The sequence below is a fragment of the Procambarus clarkii genome, chromosome 26 (genome assembly GCF_040958095.1).
Source record: "Procambarus clarkii isolate CNS0578487 chromosome 26, FALCON_Pclarkii_2.0, whole genome shotgun sequence".
Taxonomy (NCBI): Eukaryota; Metazoa; Arthropoda; class Malacostraca; order Decapoda; family Cambaridae; genus Procambarus; species Procambarus clarkii.
Genome location: NC_091175.1, coordinates 6,314,186 through 6,329,560, shown reverse-complemented (window position 1 = coordinate 6,329,560; position 15,375 = coordinate 6,314,186). Strand labels below are relative to the sequence as shown.

Genomic DNA, 15,375 nt, shown 5'->3' with positions numbered 1-15,375 from the left:
TCGTTTTAATCATCCCTTAAGAGGCTAGGTTCCCAGTCATATCGATTTCACTTAACTTCTAATGACCTAGTGGATATTGCTACTAAAGTAGTTATTTATGCCTGTCGTCTACCAGAAACTAATTATTTTGCGAGATTTTTACCCACTTATGATGCAATCTGCAACTATTGGATAAAGAGCTAGTGCAAATAAATTACATATTGTACTGTCAAATGTGATGGAAACAGAGTGGGAGTGTGAAGAAAAGTGCTCAAGGTAAGGTAAGGAAAAGGCGTTTCAGAACTGCAGGAGGGGTAAAAGCTTTAGTGATTCGGGTCAGGGAAGTACAAAATTTTGGAAGGGGGGACTCTCCACGGGGGCAAGGAAGGAACAATATGAGGAGACATTAGAAATAAGAACGGAAAGAGAATACTGTAAGCGAGACAGCCGGACAGAAAGAGGGAGGCAGTGAAGAGGAACAGGAGCTACAGGAGGGGTAAGAATCAAAGCACGACAGAGGCGAGAGGAAGGATGTTGCAAGGACCGCGCCAGATAGCGAAGACGGTAGCGATCACGGCGGTCCTGGAGAGACAGGAAGCCAGTGTCAACATACAAGCTGAGGACAGGAGTCAAACGAAAGGCACCAGAGCTCAGGCGCAACCCAGCATGGTGCAAAGCATCAAGACAGCGAAGAGCAGAAGAAGCAGACAAGTAAGCAGGGCAACTATAATCGAGTTTAGATAGGACGAGAGAGGAATGTAAAGAGGAGCGTGCGCCTATCCACCCCCCAAGAAGTATGGGACAAAACCTTGAGGGCAAGGGCCTTAGAGCATTCAGCTCAGAGGCAAAAGATATGGGGCGACCAAGACAAACGCGTGTCAAAGATTAACCCCAAGTACTTGAATATAGTGCAAAATACAATGATTTATTATATATGATATAAACTCTTTCAAGAACTTTCATTGACAAAACTGCAATGTGCGTGTTAGTTCATAGATGCTAACCACAATTCTATGTACAGAACCTGTCTCTGTTATAAGGAAATTGCTTTAAATATAGTAAAGCATATTTTTAGTTTAGTACCAAGGTAAAGTAAAGCTTATAGTTTTTTAGCATTTTATTAGTACACAAATGTTTTTTCACCCCATTTTCATAAAAATCTATGTTGGGGAGTTTTACAGTATTTCATCTATACATTTTTAGTTTTATTTTCTTTGGTAATTGGTTCAATACAAAAAGCATGTGAGTGTGCTCAAAACGTATGGTATTGTATTTTTATACAAAAACATAAAAAACTGCCTCACAATCATACCATACACACACAAACTGTACAATCAGACAATATGCATAGGCTAAAACTCTCAAGATTCCTGTTAGTTCATAGATAGACGAGTGTTATATTTCTGGGGGGCATTTGGTTAGCCTAGTTTTGAAGTTACAATTGAACCACACCAAACTTAAGTTCATCACCCAGCCTAGAGAAGCAAAGCACCCAATTTATCTTTTGTCTAACAAGAACTTCAGTTCTTTAGCCTATAGGTCACAAATGAGTAACTTTTTACATGTTAATCCATCACAAATACACTACTTGATAATAAGAAAAAGTCTTAATTGTAAAGTTTTACATTACTATAGAGATGATCTTTGGTAAAATACACAAAGACTCATGGTTGTCATCTTAATTAGGGTGTTACTACAGGGAAATAATGGAACAAGCATTTAGAACGAGCAGCCCTTCACCGCAATAAAACACATAATGGGAAATATTCCATGGGTACACAATAAATCTCTTGCATTGAGTAAAGGCTGTATTTATTCCATTCAATGGAGGGCAGGAAAGAGGGACGAAAACCAAACAAAATTGTTATGGCTCATATACACTCGAGTTGTTTGTTAATTTTGTGGTTTTCCAAGAGATCCAAACTTGATCAAATATTTTAAATGCAACAACATTATTAAAGATTTAATGCAACGTAAATTTTCCATGTATAAATTTTGTATAAAGGAAATTTCTTTTAAAATGAACTTCATGCCTCATTTCATGTTCTTTAGCACTTCCAAAATAGTGACAGAATCAAGATTTCAAAGAAAATTAAATGAACACACAATGTATTGTGAATTAAACAACTGCAGTAACCAAGATATGCTTTCTCCAAGTTGTATACAACTAGAAGAGTAAGCATATTAAGCAACATGTGTGTGTGTTTAATTTTCATTTGGATGGCTCTCCAAAAAGCAGTCTGATTGTTACAAAATTATTTACACAATAGTAAGAATAGTTTGTGAAATTTGGTTGTGCACCCTTATATTTCCACTTTCCCAATATATCTTCAGGCTACTGCTCTTCTAGAACTTAAAAAAAAAAAATCCACAATAACAAGCCATAGTCTTGTAGGATTTCACTGATAGTAGTAGAGTACAGTGATAGAAAAAAAATTAAATTGCATGCCTGAAGAAATACACGGCAAGATTTTTTTCTTTGCATTGTAACATTCCGTTTTTAGATGAGACTTTGGAATTAATCCCCCATTTAAATTCATTTCAACTTACTAGCATATTCATTACAGTGGCTAATTAGATTGATTAATTACTTGATTATCCACAAATAAATTTGAGCCTTTAACATTCCATGCTTATTTAATACATACATAAATTAAAAGCACCTATCTCTGAAAATCAGTGTTTTGGTACAAATGCTGAGCTATATACATAATAGATAATAACTGAGATAATACAAATATTGATTATATGACTTGGAAAAATAAGGATGACATCTTGTACTGTATGGTCTAAATAATTTTCACATACCATTTTTTTTATTTATTGATTTTTTTTAAGTCCTGAATGATATCCAAATAATATTGATTTCATAGTCCAAGATATTTTCAAATTAAGCAACTCTACCAATTTTTAAATTGCCAAAGAAGATAAAAACTAAATAAACAGCTCAAAACTTAAAAAATAAATAGTAACACGTGATAGTGATGAGATATTGACATATGTAACTGTGATCAGATATGAGAATATTGCAGATCTGTATTTCCTTCTATCTTCCCTAAACTTGTTGCTTTGTAAGTGAATTTTACAGATTGGGTAAACATGTTATGATTCATTACACTAATTATAATAAGGCAATTGGGGTTGAAGCTAAAACACACAACTTTACAGAATGGGATATATTACCAGCAATTTGTCAAAAACCATTCTCAGCATTCTGATCTGTACCTAGCCTTCTCTGGTCTTGAATGGACACTGTATTGTAAAACACATTAGCATCAGCTCATAACTCAGAGAATGGAGATGGCATGAACGATTTTGGATGCTTGTGTAAACAGCACTTGTGTACACACATTGCTAGGTGCAATAAAAATACAGCAATGAACTCTTGTCAATTTCAGGGGATAATGCTCTTAGGAAAACATCTTTGAATCATAGGTGAAACCTTTCAACTAATATTAAACTACAGCAAAAATCATCAACCATAGTTTATGAATATTTACTTTTTTTCCTTTTTACATTGTGTAGTCTTCAATATTCATAAACTTAAACATCCAAGTAAAAAAAAAAAGTGAGAATACAATATAAAAGTATGAAGTTTATTATTCTTTCCTTTGCTCAACTTGATCCTTCATTATTGGCAGGATCAACAGCATTCTGCATTCTATAATTCTATTTAATCCTCACAATTTTTTTTTAAGTGGATGAATTTGGAATTAAAAATTTAAGTACTGTATCTGATTTCAAAATTAAGAAAACAAGGTATGAAAGTGGATGACAAGTACTCCCACATAAATGGGAGGGGGGAGAGAGAGAGAGAGAGAGAGAGAACTACCCACATGCTAACAAGGGAAAACACACCAAAAATAATGGAATATGCTAAATAGCATTTGTGTGCAAAAAGAGATGAAAGATATGCCAAATAGCATAATAAAAAGAATGTGGATGTAAGGTGATAATAAGTATGAAGGTGGGGGTAGTAGGGCCAGGGGCTGCAAGGGAGAAATGTGCCTGTACACAGATCAAACTTAGCATAGTGTTATTTCTGTGCTTCATAAATGACTTATCACTTAGAAATTGGTTTAATAATTTAATGAGCATTGGTGGTCAAAATATTTCATAGGATTACATAATACATTATCAATGCAAGACATGAAAAACTAAACGCATCAAATCTCAAGCCACTAAAGAAATTAAAAGGGGGAAAACAAAGAAAATTGCAGCACAAAATCAGAGGATGTTCTGCCCTACAAATCACAGTTAATTTGGAAGTTGCTTCACGGCCTTGGCTAACATAAAATAGGACAAACACATCGTCAAGGACATTTCAAAGGCTTAGCAGAAAGGAAGATTCCCTAAATTTGCCTGAGCGCCGACTTGATGAGATACAAGTCAACTACTGAGCAAGGGGAGTGTTCACATTTCTTCTGCCAAACACACACCTTTCTTACATGCTATAACAGGTAAACATTTGGCCAGCATAGAATAGAGGAGCATGGTTAAACTACTACTTTACATTGTATGTAAAGTTCGTGTATCACTTCTTTTTTTTCTTTACATAACTATTAAATACTCATGGTACACAAATTACCAAACTAAATCAATACATTACTGTAAGCGCCATAATTCACATTATTTGATATATTACCCATAAATGTACGGTACTTGAATATAGTGCAAAATACAATGAAAGATTTATTATACATGATGTAAACTCTTTCCCACACTGAGAGCAAGGTAGCACCTGTAGGACATTCATCACATGTGGAAATTAGTAACTGTACCAATCATATTCTGATGAAAGTTTAATCTTCACCAGTCAAAGATAACATGTATTAAGAGTGGTGGTGGTGGTGGTGGTGGTCAGAGGACAATAGTATAATGCCACAGAGTATAATGCCACTATACTTCCAGCTGCTCAAGTTGATCAATGTACCAATTATGGAAGGTCAAAACTATAGCAGTGGCAGGTGTTGTTACAGTGGTAAATGTTGGTGCTAGTGGCAGGTGTTGTTACAGTGGTAAATGTTGGTGCTAGTGGCAGGTGTTGTTACAGTGGTAAATGTTGGTGCTAGTGGCAGGTGTTGTTACAGTGGTAAATGTTGGTGCTAGTGGCAGGTGTTGTCACAGTGGTAAATGTTGGTGCTAGTGGCAGGTGTTGTCAGTAGTAATGGTAGTGCTAGTGGCAGGTGTTGTCAGTAGTAATGGTAGTGCTAGTGGCAGGTGTTGTCACAGTGGTAAATGTTGGTGCTAGTGGCAGGTGTTGTCAGTAGTAATGGTAGTGCTAGTGGCAGGTGTTGTCAGTGGTAATGGTAGTGCTAGTGGCAGGTGTTGTCAGTGGTAATGGTAGTACTAGTGGCAGGTGTTGTCAGTAGTAATGGTAGTGCTAGTGGCAGGTGTTGTCAGCAGTAATGGTAGTGCTAGTGGCAGGTGTTGTCAGTGGTAATGGTAGTGCTAGTGGCAGGTGTTGTCAGCAGTAATGGTAGTGCTAGTGGCAGGTGTTGTCAGTGGTAATGGTAGTGCTAGTGGCAGGTGTTGTCAGTGGTAATGGTAGTGCTAGTGGCAGGTGTTGTCAGTAGTAATGGTAGTGTTAGTGGCAGGTGTTGTCAGTGGTAATGGTAGTGCTAGTGGCAGGTGTTGTCAGTAGTAATGGTAGTGCTAGTGGCAGGTGTTGTCAGTGGTAATGGTAGTGCTAGTGGCAGGTGTTGTCAGCAGTAATGGTAGTGCTAGTGGCAGGTGTTGTCAGTGGTAATGGTAGTGCTAGTGGCAGGTGTTGTCAGTGGTAATGATAGTGCTAGTGGCAGGTGTTGTCAGTGGTAATGGTAGTGCTAGTGGCAGGTGTTGTCAGTGGTAATGGTAGTGCTAGTGGCAGGTGTTGTCAGTGGTAATGGTAGTGCTAGTGGCAGGTGTTGTCAGTGGTAATGGTAGTGCTAGTGGCAGGTGTTGTCAGTGGTAATGGTAGTGCTAGTGGCAGGTGTTGTCAGTGGTAATGGTAGTGCTAGTGGCAGGTGTTGTCAGTGGTAATGGTAGTGCTAGTGGCAGGTGTTGTCAGTGGTAATGGTAGTGCTAGTGGCAGGTGTTGTCAGTGGTAATGGTAGTGCTAGTGGCAGGTGTTGTCCAACCCATCCTCTCAAGTAATGCACCTCATTTTGTATGTCATTGTCCCTAAAGTGCCAAATGAGGCATACTATGAAAAGTGGCATCTCACAAATATCCACGTTTTCTACGTGGATGTTGGTTAAGTTAGGTGGGTTGCTTGGGTTTGTGAATTTTAGTACTTACAGTATTTTATATGTTGTGGTAAATCAAGAGAATGGGCTGTTTTGTCAATTGTAGTGATACTGTTACTGGTAGGCTTTGTCACAGTGGTATACTGCTAACAAATATTGTTACAGTGGTAATTGCAGAGCTAGTAGCAGGTGTTGTAAAAGTGGTAATGGTGGTAATAGTAGCAGGGAAGAGCCCCCAAAATTCTTATATTTTTATGTACTAGTAGTAATATTAATATTCTTAAATAATAACGTGGTAATAATAAAATGCATCAGTTGGGCTGAAAGTACAGTAGTTGCAGCTAGTAGTAGTAGTAATAGTATAGATTATAAAACCTAACATGAAAATTATCTCTTTAGGTGCATTTCTTGAATACCAGATTACATTGATAGATTAGCTTTAACCAAGCAATTAAGCTTCAAGATCTTGGCATCTTTCTGTTAAAACCTTGATGACCAAAAGCAGTTATCAAAAGGTGGTGTCAAGCTGGCAAGACTATGTACCACTGTGTGTGTCATGGGATATTCAAAAGGTGCTAAATATCAGTCAGGATGCCAAAACGACAACAAAAGGACACAAGGCGAGTGATATCAAAGGTATTCTATTCACCAAGGATTCCATCAAAGGACATCTGACCCTGAGGGAAATTAGGAAACCAAGAGATGAACATCCTGAAAATTGGGACATTCTACAACGTTCATGACAAAGACAATGCAATTTAGACAATAAAGAGCAGGGTGGTGCTCTATTAAGTACCTTGAGTTAAGCATGTGGTGCCAGAGCCATTTCCTACTCCATTACGAGGATAGGTCACCTTTAAGAGTGTACAGTTTGTTTCCTATAATGCCAGACCAATGACCCTGCCAATCTGCCAATGGTTACAGATTGCAGAATTAATGACTCGGTAGAAATTCAAATAAAGTATAGTGTCCCCTTTTTGGCTAAATGGGGGGGGGGGACGACGACTTCTGTGGCAGTGTCTGCAAATTTATTTGAGGTAAACCCAATATGGCTGAGAACCCAGCAAAATTTGACTGCATTAAATCTGCTAAATATACAGTATTGGATTTTGACCACCACAGGATGCAAAGGGATAAAAAGACTCGTGAACCACGAGGATACTGCACGAATCAACCACAGTGACAAAGGAACATTAATATAAAAAAAGCAGCCAACAATGAATACACAAAACTGCACAAGTTCTGCCATGAAGATGCTAGCTTCTGGGCACAGATGGCACATATAAGTTTGATCAGGAAAAACAATGGAGTAGCCAACCACTGACAGATTTAGGCCTATCTGTAAATAGAGCAATGGAGTGAGAAGTAACATGTTCAAAGAAAAGGTGTTTCAGAATGGTAGGAGGGGTATAAGCTGCCCTCTTCACTTACATGGTGAACCATGTAGGTGAATAGAAGAGAAAAATTTTGCCAGCAGAACCCTCCATGGGGCAAGGTAAGAACACCACGAGGAGAGGGATTGCAAATGTGAACCAAGAGAATCTTGCAGATGAGTCATCATTACAGGAATAGGGAGGTGATGAGAGGGAACAGTGTCCTCCTGAGAGGCAGTAGTCAAAGTATGGAATAAACAGGAGTGATGATGTTGTAGGGGGCCACCCGAGCACCCGAGCTGAGTCCGTGAAGAGGACAGGGCAGCCACAATTAAGTTTAGACAACAAGAAAGAAGTGCAAATAGAAGTGTGTGTATCAGCTCCCTATAAAGTGAGTCAAGATTTTAAGTAAGGTAATGACCTTTAAGCATTCAACTGTGAGGTGAGACACACGAGGTGACTAAGATGAACCCCAAGGCAGTATGAATGTAAACCACAAAGTCCACTAAGATGTCATACTGTGATACTTGCAAAAGCCAAATTGAGAGGGAGAAGCAGTAGTGATGTTCCAAGAACCAAAAAAGTCATACAGTAACAATACATTCAAAATGTATGTATATGCAACTCATCAAGGCAATGGAGTGAAAATCCTTAGGGCAAGTCCCATGAGTACTTGGTTTCCTTAATGGTAAGAACAATAGTCTCTAGCAAGTTCACTGGGATAGATGTTGTCTTCCAAATATGGTTATAGTTATTCAGCAAATACAAAGAGGAGCACAGATTACAAAGCACCTCATAGCAAATGGTGTCCAAGCACACTGCCATAGAACTGCAGAGGAACAAGATGGACTGCAGTTCAGAAAAAGAGAGCGTGTTACAGGGGAGTAGGGGGTGAGTGCGAAAGTTCAAAGAGCGAGATTCAATAAGGAGCCTACAAATACGAAAAGAAGGAGAAAGACGAGAACCAGAGCTACCAGCTAAAGACTGCAAACTTGGTTCATTTGTGACGAACACCGGATCTGCCACAATGGAAGTACAAAGATGAAGGATAGCTGTTATGTTTGGAACAAATTTATCTGCAATCTCGCGGATTTTATTTCTAACAAGAGGGAGAGGGGTGGAATAGTCATGCTGGACACATGGGTTCCAATTTCCATGTTTAGCTGTACAGATGGCCCTCCAAGCCACCCCACACACCTTCTAAAATAGAATAAAAGATTCAGGTGTTTGTCAGCATCTGTGCTTTTCCCAGACTGCACACTTAACAGCTCGAGCACACTCAAAATTCCACCAAGGAACACACTCCTGTATGCCATGAGAGGCATAGCGAGAAACAGAGGTGAAGGGAGCATCTAATAAGGTTCCATGGAAAAGGAGAAACTGAGGGAGCTGAGGGATTACACAGGCTGGGAAGAGCAGCATGGAGGGTGAAGAGATTAGTCACTCTTATCAAACCATCACTGAGGGAAAGAGGAGGGAAGAAAGAGAGAGAAAAAAAAAAAGAGGGGATATGAGAATGGTAAATACTGTAGTCAGTCATGAAAGTCATCAAAGGAGTCTCCACAACAGGTCTTATAAATGGAAGCGCAGAAGCAAAGATCAATACAGGAAAACGTGGAAATGCGAGAGTGTACAAGAGTCGGCTTGCTAGCATTCACGAGAATGGAGGAAAGATAACTAAAGGTTCTAAAAACTGCCCTTGGATATTTCTAAGAAAAACACTCCCAGAGGGTATGCTAATATTTAAAATTACCTAAGAGGAGCACAGGCTCTAGTAATGAGTCTTAAGACGTGTTTAACATCAGGAGATTAGAGGAGAGGGAGAGGAACCAGGTTTGTATTTCCAAGAGACAGAAGAGTGGTAATTTCAAGGTACAGGTATATGTACTGTACTGTATGATACATGCCATTTCCTCAGGCAGGAGTGATAGTGGGCAAAATGAGGATGGTTGGGGAGGAAGATTCCTATCAGCCCAGATGGTCATAGGTCAGGGAGGGTAAAAAAACTGAGGGGATGACTGAGGAAAAAGAGGAGCCAAGAGCTAGAGCTCACACAGACTTTGAAGAGTGAAAAGGAGAAATGACACAAATATGGCAAACGGGAAGACTGAGAAGAGTGGAAATGTCAGCTTGAGGAATACCTTCTGCCTCAGATCAGAGAAGGGGAGGTGGGTGGGGATGTCAAGAGCTTATGATTTGGAAATGGTTGTGGGACTGAAGAAGGAATGTAGGGTGGGGGGCAAAGGAATGCGACACAATGCACAAGCATCATGTTAGAAAAAAATGGAAAGATGTCAAACCTGTCATCTTGCCTCAAGAAAAGATGTACAAGCTCTATGTTTCAAGTTGAGGATGGCTTGTTCAGAGTTATAGTGCACATGGATGAGCAGGAAAAGGCAGGATTAGCATCACCACAGTTGATGCAATGAGTCTTGAGATGATGGACAATCTGACCTAGAATAACACAAGGGCCAAGAGAATACCTCGCCACTGCACTTTGAGGTTCTATGCCCATATTGCCAGCTCCTATTGCAGAGGCATGGAGAAAGGGTTTCCTGAAGGAGCATCTGACACCAGCAATAATTACAGAAGTTAGGAAGTCCTGACCAAGTGATCTTAAGGAATTGATGTGACGACCGGAAGGGGGGTTGAGTGAACGTATCAACCTGGAGGATAGGCGAACCTTGGGTCTCAAGGATATACTGTATTTAACACTGCCTGGCCCGGCGGGGCACCCGCAGCACACTGCAAGGTAGGCCAGGTGTTGACCATGGGCACACAACCCAATGTTAAACCCTTTCATTCACAATGTTTATACTTACTAATAAGAATAAGACAAAATTAATTGATGATGATATTAACATCATCTCCCGAACTACGTGTGCTGTTTTAATGACTGTGTGAATGTCATCATGATGCTAAAGTGTTAATATCCTTATAGCAGTCCTTAAGTTCCCTGTCCCCGGTCATAATATGGAGTGGGAAAATGAATGTCCATATAATTGGACACTTTTGGGAGACCTAAACTGGGTTCTCACCAGTGCAAAGTAAGGCAAATAGGTGTTCAGCTGCCTCCTCAGAAGGGATTTCAATGACGTGTACCAATTAGGGAGGGGCAACATGTGTATCGAGAGTCAACAAGGTGTGTATGTATAACTCATCAGGCTGGGTAAGGTCATTGTGACAAACCAAAATATTTAGGCCATGTAGCAGGGCCAAACAGATTATGGTATGTAGCAGTTGTCGAGGTAAATGCATGCTTCGATTATGAGAGTGGAATCAGTGTAACAACCAAAGATGGAGTCACTCCAGGTGACAAGGTAGTCAACACTGGGGACTTGGGAGTCATCCCTGCCAAGAAAGTGACAGGGAAATGAAGAGGATCAGTAGGGTGAACCAAAGATGAAGCTGGGTCTGGAATCAACATAGGTGGAGATACAAAGCCCAATCTTCCATCAGTCCAACTCAGGGGCCTGGTTGCCGGCCCCATTAACCTGAGTTTGAGAACTGAATTCATGTGCCATATGCATCCTGTTTTTTTTCCAAATTTGGGCCTCAGAGCAAAAGGATATCCCCTAAAAGGGCAGCAAGAGGGACCAAGTGCTGGCTGGTGCAGAAAAAGGGCATAACATCCCAAATGATACTCACGGCCCCTCCTGTGGGTGGTTCGACGACCTGAACAGGAGTCCTTCGTTGGTTTCCTTCACACATCTGCAAACATGGAGACTGCCAGGAGAGGGAACTGTGGCAACCCCCATCAGCATCAGGGAACTGTATGGGAGCCTCTTACTACATGGCAAATCTCTTGAGGGGGGTTTACTGGCCAAAAGTTCTAATATATATCATAACATAAATCCTTGAACAATAACAAGTACATTTAATTTTTAGCAATTATTATTACTACTAGTCTGATAATCTTTGATAATCTTTCAAGCATCGATTTAAGATGTTCATTATAATTGGTCTAGTTAGTGTTTTCCTTTTGTAGTTAATAGAATTTACATAATATAGCTAATGCTTAATTTCAAAGTACTCTGGAAGAATATTCAGAAATGATAAAATTGAACTAATATTATCCCTGCACCTCCTCATGACAAGTGTGTACATTATCACCCTACATGTAGTTAACCATCACCAATATACAGGGCTGACCAAATTGTGTAATATTTTCTTGTAGTTGCACAGCTTTACGTCCACCTCCCAGGTTATCTTCAACACTATATATTCTGGACCCCCCATTCAAATATCAAGAACTGACATGATGAAATGAGTTAGAAATTATCACACATGAGACCATTCTAATAACAGATTGTTCATACAAAGTATTCTAAATGAAGTGATGAAATAAATTACATGATGTAAGTATGACAATATGAAATCTACTCATTACTTTTGTGATGATGTAGCTCCATGATACTTGTGAGGGGGCTTTACATGAATTATTTACCAACAATATGCAAGTTAAATGCCACTGGTAGCATGCTTAAGTGAAAAAAAAAACACATACTTCAAGTGATAAGTAGAAAGTGCAGTTTGGACTCATTAACCAAGAATTTTATGAAGACAACACTGCAATCTGAACAGAACTACTTCAGAATGCCTATGGCATTTGCTCAAAGTTTGCTCTTAGTGACATCATATAAGTAACTGCAATAGACACTTCATAACATCTGCATCAAATTTCACACTGTCTTCAAAAGATTCCATAGCAGTTCAGTCTTTATGCCCACAGGATATTACCGTACACAGTCACAATCCACTTATCAGACTCATCCGAGAACATTGCACACAGTTGTGGGCTGTCCAGCAACACTGTAGCTGGCTCCACAGTACTGTGCTCACTCCTAGAACCTTTCTGCAGGATTACCTTACATTTTCCTAGGGGGTTGTCAGTCACGAATTGTTTAATTAAACTGGATGGGTGTGTGTTGTGATTTCAGATACACAGCTAAACACTGACAGGAGATAAACATATCTGCATGGGTACTGGAAGTATGATTTCAGTAATATGTATTATATTTGACACATTCATTTTTTTACTGTCAATTATTAAGTTATCCTCTGCCATGGATTATCAGATGATATTCCAAAGCAGGGGCAACACATCTCACAGAGATGATACAGCTACTCTACCTGTGGTAATACATGTATCACCCAATTACTCGACTGCAAAAAATGCTTTACACGTTACATTAATTTTTACACATTTTGATATATGTTAATTTAGGCATGATCTTCAAGTTCATTAGAACTTTTTTAATATATCCCTGAATAAAATGTACTGATGAACTGCTTTTAATGTACTGCGTGTGATATACAGCAACACATTCATATCAAAAACCATTCTTCCACAAAAATTTTGTTGTATATAGAGGTATCTTCATGTAAACTGTCACAACAAAAGAACCAGAAAATAATTGCGTAGATTTGTTTCAGATTTTTCTGAACTAGCAATTCAAAAAATTTCTATATAAATTTATAAGTTGATTTTATTATTGAAGTGCTACCACAGGCAATATAATTCCTTCCACATTTAATGCATCTCTATGATGACATACATGAAGATGTTTATGGTTCTGTTACTGTTTAACAAACTAGTAGCTGCCGATAGCGGAACTTAAAAAAAAAAAACTCCGAGGATTGTGCTCACACAATGTACAGACGTACAATGATACTAACAAATAAATGAAGATACAAACCCTTTGCACACTGTTAACTGTGATCATATTTAGTTCTATCCATGCACTGAGTTTATTAAAATGAGCAAATGATGAATAGAAGAGTTGGATGTGGTGAATGGAAGCAGACGTGACTGATGGCACCCCTGTAATTCCTCCCTCATCACATTTGCTGGAGTGGAGAGTGAGAGAACCACACCACTCACAATTACCCACACAGTTAAGGTCCACAGAAATGGGAAACAAAGATATGGTGTCCAATTATCTTAAACACTATGCATATGGGATTCAATTATGGAGAAAATCAGTGGATATCCTAACCTACATTTTTTATTTTTCATATACAATCATAACCATAATGATAATAATCGTAATAATAATAATAAAAATAATAAAATATAACAACAGATCTGAGACATAGAATGAGAGGATTTTTGTTGCCTCTTTCACTCCCCAGTTTGTCTGTTGGGCCGCAACTATGGAAGTCCACTGGAGATTTGTCCTCAGGTAATTGAGCGGTGTTTTCAGTATCTACATGTCATTAAAAACTTGCCAAGCACCCTCACTGGCTTTTCCTCGTTACTATGTCTCGTGTGGTATTTCAGAATTGTGGCCCTTTGTCCTTAGTACAACTGCCCATCTATCCTCACTATTCTCTGTGTTCTGGTGTGACAGGCATTGCCACATCAAGATAGGCTATCAACAAACTGGTATCAATGCCAGTTGTGAACAAAATATCCATATATGTATTTTAAAGTTTAATATCAAGAAGTTTAGGTTTAATACTGCAATCATGAATGTGGGAAAGGCAAATTTGTTTGAGTTATCACTTGCTCTGCATCTGGAAATTTGATTGGTTATCTCATGATTGCTAGTATGATTTAGAAAGGAACTGAATAGTCGAGATTTAGCCCGTGTATTGAAATATACTGTACAAGATACTCATTAAAATCAGTTTTAAGAGGATTATACAGTATATAGTAGTTTTATATAAATCACATACCTATTCACTTGAGGTAAACTTTAATTACAATATTCTCTTTTCATATAAAAGGCATATACAAGGCATAAAGACAATGCACAAAATTACTTTTGTCATTAACATGTAACATATATGTAATTCTTGTTCATAACAAGCTAATACCAATTTGTTCATCTGACTGATGCTAGTTTAGCCCTTAAAACATGTGGGCCAAAATAGGCGTTGGTATATCCCATATTTCCCCGAGTATGAAACTAGAAAATGACCATAACAGCAGTGATCACTTGTATAACATATGGTAATAATTACACTGGTTATATTACTAGAAATGTTGGCACGTCGGTGACCGTTGACTGACAGCAGATGCTGCCCAAGCAAGCATCAGCCTCTCATATAATATCCAACTTCTTGTTGAAATTGATGTTCTGCTCTGCACAAAAGTCCCGTGTTAAAGGGATGCAGTTAAGGTATTCGCAGATCTTACACTCATATATGGGCGTGACGTAAAAGAGTATTATAAGCGCTGTGAGCATCACCACCACGGCCACCAGACACACCCAGATGAGCAACACCTTCCTCCGCTTGTCGTATGGACCAAACGACACGAACGGTAGCAGTGCATAAGAAAGCAGGAACCCGAAGATGAAGCCAAATATGTGGGCGTAGTTGTCCACCCAAGGTAAGAGCCCCACCAAGAAGAAAGTCAATGTCATGACCACCAATTTGGCCAGCACCCTCCAGGGGTTTCTCATCATCTGCCAAGAGTTGATGAACTCTACAAACACACACGCCAGCAGTCCAAACTGAGAACCAGAGGGACCAACTTCTGCCCGATACGGGACGAAAATTGCAGAGGCCAGGTTGCCTGCGATGCCCGAAACTATATAGATGACTCCAATTCGCACAGGGCCAGCCAACTTTTCCACATCTCGCATAAGGAGGTATTGAAGTACTACCGAGATGGCCAGGTGAAGAATTCTGAAAAGTAATGGTTATCAGCATCTTTCAGTACTTCTGGCACCAAGGAATGAAATTCTAAAACTCAGTTCTGTGGGGTAGCTCATTTTCCTATATGAGGGTAAACTTTATGTATGTTGGCCTAAATGATAGGCTACCTCTGCAGATATGAAAGTAAA

The 15,375-nt window shown here is 39.1% G+C and overlaps 1 protein-coding gene across 5 annotated transcripts in view; it reads right to left on the bottom strand.

Moving 5' to 3' along the window:
- Positions 1-1,078: 1,078 nt before the first annotated feature.
- Positions 1,079-15,375, bottom strand: part of rho-5 (rhomboid-5) — a 51,064-nt gene continuing 36,767 nt past the window's right edge. For all 5 annotated transcript variants that reach the window (XM_045739958.2, XM_045739959.2, XM_045739961.2 and 2 more), the window contains one exon: positions 1,079-15,217. In XM_045739958.2, coding sequence (XP_045595914.1) covers positions 14,629-15,217 — 589 coding nt within the window. In that variant the 3' untranslated portion in view covers positions 1,079-14,628. The remainder of the gene's footprint in view (positions 15,218-15,375) is intronic.